The 4900-nt window shown below is 42.4% G+C and overlaps 1 protein-coding gene across 4 annotated transcripts in view; it reads right to left on the bottom strand.

Annotated features, from left to right (window-relative positions):
* Nucleotides 1-4900, bottom strand: part of LOC106881279 (F-box/WD repeat-containing protein 9) — an 18217-nt gene that overhangs the window by 6572 nt on the left and 6745 nt on the right. For all 4 annotated transcript variants that reach the window (XM_052976132.1, XM_052976131.1, XM_052976130.1 and 1 more), the window contains 2 exons: nucleotides 4202-4347; nucleotides 2328-2456 (listed from right to left, as the gene is read on the bottom strand). In XM_052976132.1, the coding sequence (XP_052832092.1) occupies nucleotides 2328-2456; nucleotides 4202-4347 (275 nt within the window). The remainder of the gene's footprint in view (nucleotides 1-2327; nucleotides 2457-4201; nucleotides 4348-4900) is intronic.

Raw genomic sequence — 4900 nt, 5'->3', positions numbered from 1 at the left:
CAGTATTCATAAATAACTGTGCATGGTGAATGCAATGAAAATAATAAACTGCAAAGCAAGAAACAAATATCTTGGTCTCAATTGATTTCACCTTTTGTACCTTTGTACTCAAGGATCATCAGCCAAGCTCACTGTATTCATCTATCTTTGAAAATATCACAAGGTAAGCCTATTTTATTATATACGTTGCATTCACCATGTGTATTTATTAATAGTGAGAAATTTGTGGTTTTGGAGTGTTAGCTCCTCCTTCTAGCAGGTGGTATTCTGGTACCATTATCATCATCATTGTTTAACATCTTCTTTCCATGCTGGCATGGGTTGGACAGTTTGATAGAAAACTGGCAACCCAGACTCAATTCTGATCTGGCTGGATGCCCTTCCTAACACCAACCACTCCGAGAGTGTAGTGGATGCTTTTGACGTGCCACCGGCACAGGGGCCAGTCATGCAGCACTGGCATCAATCATGCTCAAATGGTGCTTCTTACATGCCACCAGGATCCTACTTTATTTAAATGTGTGTGTGTGTCTGTGTGTCCCGCCACCACTTGACAACTAGTGTTGGTGTGTTTATGTCCTCATAACTTAGCAGTTCAGCAAAAGACACTGATAGAATAAGTACCAGACTTAACAAATGTAAGTCCTGGGGTCAATTTATTCAACTAAAACCCTTCAAGGCAGTACCCCTGCATAGCCGCAGTGAAATGATGGAAACAAGTAAAAGACAAACAATTAAGAAAAATATATATCTGTAGGAGTGGCTGTGTGGTAAGTAGCTTGCCTACCAACCACATGGTTCCAGGTTCAGTCCCACTGCATGGCACCTTGGGCAAGTGTCTTCTACTATAGCCTCGGGCTGACCAAAGCCTTGTGAGTGGATTTGGTAGATGGAAACTGAAAGAAGCCCGTCGTATATATGTATGTGTGTGTATATGTTTGCATGTCTGTGTTTGTCTCGACTAAAGGGGGTGCTCCAGCATGACCACAGTCAAATGACTGAAACAAGTAAAGAGAGTATCTATATAAATACACACACACACACACACACATATAAGACTGTTATTGGCTCAAAGAGATTATCTCAGTCTCGAAGGTGAGCAAGAGATTCAACAATGTCATGAAAGGAAAAATTTGAAGTTTACCAAAGAGTAAGGCTGAACATAAAATCAGAGTTGAACTCCCAACACATGAGTGAAGTTCTCAATAGCTTAGCTGGCATTTTTTGTAGGTACAGGCACAGCTATGTGGTAAGAAGTTTGTTTCCTAATCACATAGTTCTGGGTTCAATCCCACTGCATGACACTTTGAGCATGTGTCTTTTGCTATAGCTCAAGTCTGACCAGAGTCTTGAGAGTCGATTTGGTAGATGAAAAAACTGAAAGAAACTTGTTTGTGTGTAAGTGTATGTATGTATATATGTGTGTGGGTGCCTGTTACTGTCTCTTTGCCTTGATATTGAGTGATAGTTGTCAAACAAGTGCCACTGTCATACAAGTAATAGCCTTCATTTCCAGTCATTTCCATGAAAGCATGTCTGACCACGAAGAAATAACACCTTGCTTGGAAACAGGTGAGGGCTGGCAACAGGAAGGGCATCTGGCTGTCAAATGTCCACCTGACCTATGCAAGCATGGAGAAAGTGGACATTGAATAATGATGATTATAATACAGCTTCCTTCATCATCCTCATCATCATCGTTTAACGTCCACTTTCCATGCTAGCATGGGTTGGACGATGTGACTGAGGACTGGCGAACCAGATGGCTACACCAGCCTCCAATCTGATATGGCATAGTTTCTACAGCTGGATGCCCTTCCTAACGCCAACCGCTCCAAGAGTGTAGTGGGTGCTTTTATGTCACACCGGCACGAAGGCCAGTCAGGCGGTACTGGCAACGGCCACGCTCAAATGGTGCTATTTACGTGCCACCAGCACAGAAGCCAGACAGCTGCTCTGGCAACGATCACGCTAGACAGTGCTCTTAGTGCTCCACTGGTACAGGTACCATCACGATTTCGCTTTCGCTTCCTTGTAATCAACTGATTGATACATGAGATTTTGTCCAATGTCTCGGTTGTTAGTTACATAATGCACCATCCACAAAAGTGTTTGTCCCCCCCAACCATCGCTTGACAACCGGTATTGGTGTGTTTGCGTGCCTGTAACTTAGCAGTTTGGCAAAAGAAACCGGTGAAACAGGTACCAGGCTTAAATATAAGTACTGGGATTGATTCATTCAACTAAAAATTCTTCAAGGCAGTGCCCCAGCATGGCCGCAGTCTAATGACTATAAAGAAGTAACAGACAAAAAGATACATACATACCTTGTGACATTTGTGGTCCGAGTACAAAATTGCTTCCCTGTAGGAATTGGGTTGTTCTTTCACCATTTTATCCACGTTCATCACAGTCAAAGAATGGTCCCTGGAACCAACCAGCAACACTTGGCTGTCCTAGAACAGAGAGACAGAGAGGACTTGTGACACACTGGTCCTTGCTGACAAGGGTCTCATACACAAAACTGCTGCTGCTGGGTTAGTACATGTGGTAGTGGTGGTGGTGGTAATAGTAGTAGTTGTAGTAGTTCTAGTGATGGCAGTGGTAATGGTGGTAGTGGTTGTAATACTAGTAGTAGTAATAGTAACAGTAGTAGCTGAAGTACTAGTTGTCATGGTAATAGTAGTTGTGGTAGAATCTCCTAATATAATAATAATGAGCGGAGTGATTTTAATATATTTGTGTATATATATATATATATATATATATATATATATATATATATATATATATATATATATATCTAGGCGCAGGAGTGGCTGTGTGGTAAGTAGCTTGCTTACCAACCACATGGTCCCAGGTTCAGTCCCACTGCGGGGCACCTTGGGCAGGTGTCTTCTACTATAGCCTCGGGCCGACCAAAGCTTTGTGAGTGGATTTGGTAGACGGAAACTGAAAGAAGCCCATCGTATATATGTATATATATATGTGTGTGTGGGTATGTATGTGTGTCTGTGTTTGTCTCCCCACCATCGCTTGACAACCAATGCTGGTGTGTTTACGTCCCCGTAACATAGCGGTTTGGCAAAAGAGGCCGATACAATAAGTACTAGGTTTAAAAGAATAAGTCCTAGGGTCGATTTGCTTGACTAAAGTCAGTGCTCCAGCATGGCCACAGTCAAATGACTGAAACAAGTAAAAGAGTAAATATATTTGTCCAGAATCATGCTGGATGCGGAGGAGGAGAGAAAATAGTAATTCAGTGAAGGAGAAGTAGTGAGAGTAATAACCCTGACTGAGAGGGAGTGAGAGAAAGTAATAGCAATGTGAGAAAGGAAGGGGTGAAAAAAAATCAATGTTTCAACTCTGTGAGTGTATATGTGTGTGTGTGTGTGTGTGTGTACAAGGGAAGTATGTGAATGTTTGTTTGTATGATTATTATACACCTTATTTTGTACGTTATTTATATATAAAATACTACATTTAGCCATCATTATCGACGGCACGTGGTCAACTAGTTAATAATAGTTGTTGTAGTACTAGTGATATCGTAGTAGTGGTGATAGTGATAGTAATAATAGTAGTTGTAGTAATAATGGTGGTGGTAGTAGTATTGGTGATTCTAACCCTTCTTCAGGAAATCTTTGGAGAAACAGTGGTGTGAGCTGACTTCTCTGTTCTGCAGCACATGTGTGTGTGCAGTATCGCTGGGTTGGTAGAATCAATGATAAAATGAACAAAATATCTAGTGGAATTTATTTAGATCCTTCCCTGTACACCAAGGTGAACTTCACCCTTTTTCTGACAAGGATTGAGACAATAAGTTTACAAGATAAATGCACTGCTGTTTAGTTCAAGCAACTAAACAGCTCTTGAAATGCAGTGCTCCAGCATGGTTGCATTACAATAATTTGAAGCAAGTGAAAAAAAACACAAGAACACAGAAAAATTGTAAGGCGGCGAGCTGGCAGAAATGTTAGCAGCCGGGCGAAATGCTTAGCAATATTTCGTCTGCTGCTACGTTTTGAGTTCAAATTCCGCCAAGGTCGACTTTGCCTTTCATCCTTTCGGGGTCGATTAAATAAGTACCAGTTACGCACTGGGGTCGATGTAATCGACTTAATCCCTTTGTCTGTCCTTGTTTGTCCCCTCTGTGTGTAGCCCCTTGTGGGCAGTAAAGAAATAAGAAAAATTGGATCACCTGTAGAAAATGTACGGAATCGCTGAAGCCGGACGACATGTTGCTGATTCTGATGCATTCTGTCTTTTGCGAGTTGTTCCGCCAAAAACCATAAGCTTCTTCTGTAGCTAAACAGGCTTCTTTCCAGTCAAAGTCTCCACTCAACTCTGATAGGAAACAACAATAACATAAGTTAACATACACACACATACATTTATAGAGAAATATGCATACATATATTTATCAGTGGAGTACTAACAGCACCGTCCAAGTGTGATCATTGCCAGTGGCACGTAAATAGCACCATTTGAGCCTGATCGTTACCAGCGTCGCCTTACTGGCACTTGTGCCGGTGGCACGTTAGAAAACATTCAAGCGAGGTCGTTGCCAGTGCCGCTGGACTGGCTCCTGTGCAGGTGGCACGTAAAAAACACCATTTTGAGTGTGGCTGTGGCCAGTACCACCTGACTGGCCTTCATGCCAGTGGCACGTAAAAGCACCCACTACACTCTCGGAGGTCAGTTTTGGCATGGTTTTTACAGCTGGTTGCCCGTCCAAATGCCAACCACTTCACAGTGTGGACTGGATGCTTTTTATGTAGCACCAGCACCTGCAGGGTCACCAAGTAACTTGCAAGACAAGGAATTTTGAGAGGGGAGGGGGGAATTAGAGGAGGGGATCTTGTGTCAGATGATGAAAGGTTAGAGAGACACAGAGAGG

Source organism: Octopus bimaculoides, chromosome 23 (assembly GCF_001194135.2).
Source record: "Octopus bimaculoides isolate UCB-OBI-ISO-001 chromosome 23, ASM119413v2, whole genome shotgun sequence".
NCBI lineage: Eukaryota > Metazoa > Mollusca > Cephalopoda > Octopoda > Octopodidae > Octopus > Octopus bimaculoides.
Note: the sequence above shows the minus strand (reverse complement) of the source record. Positions and strands in the feature narration are given on the sequence as shown.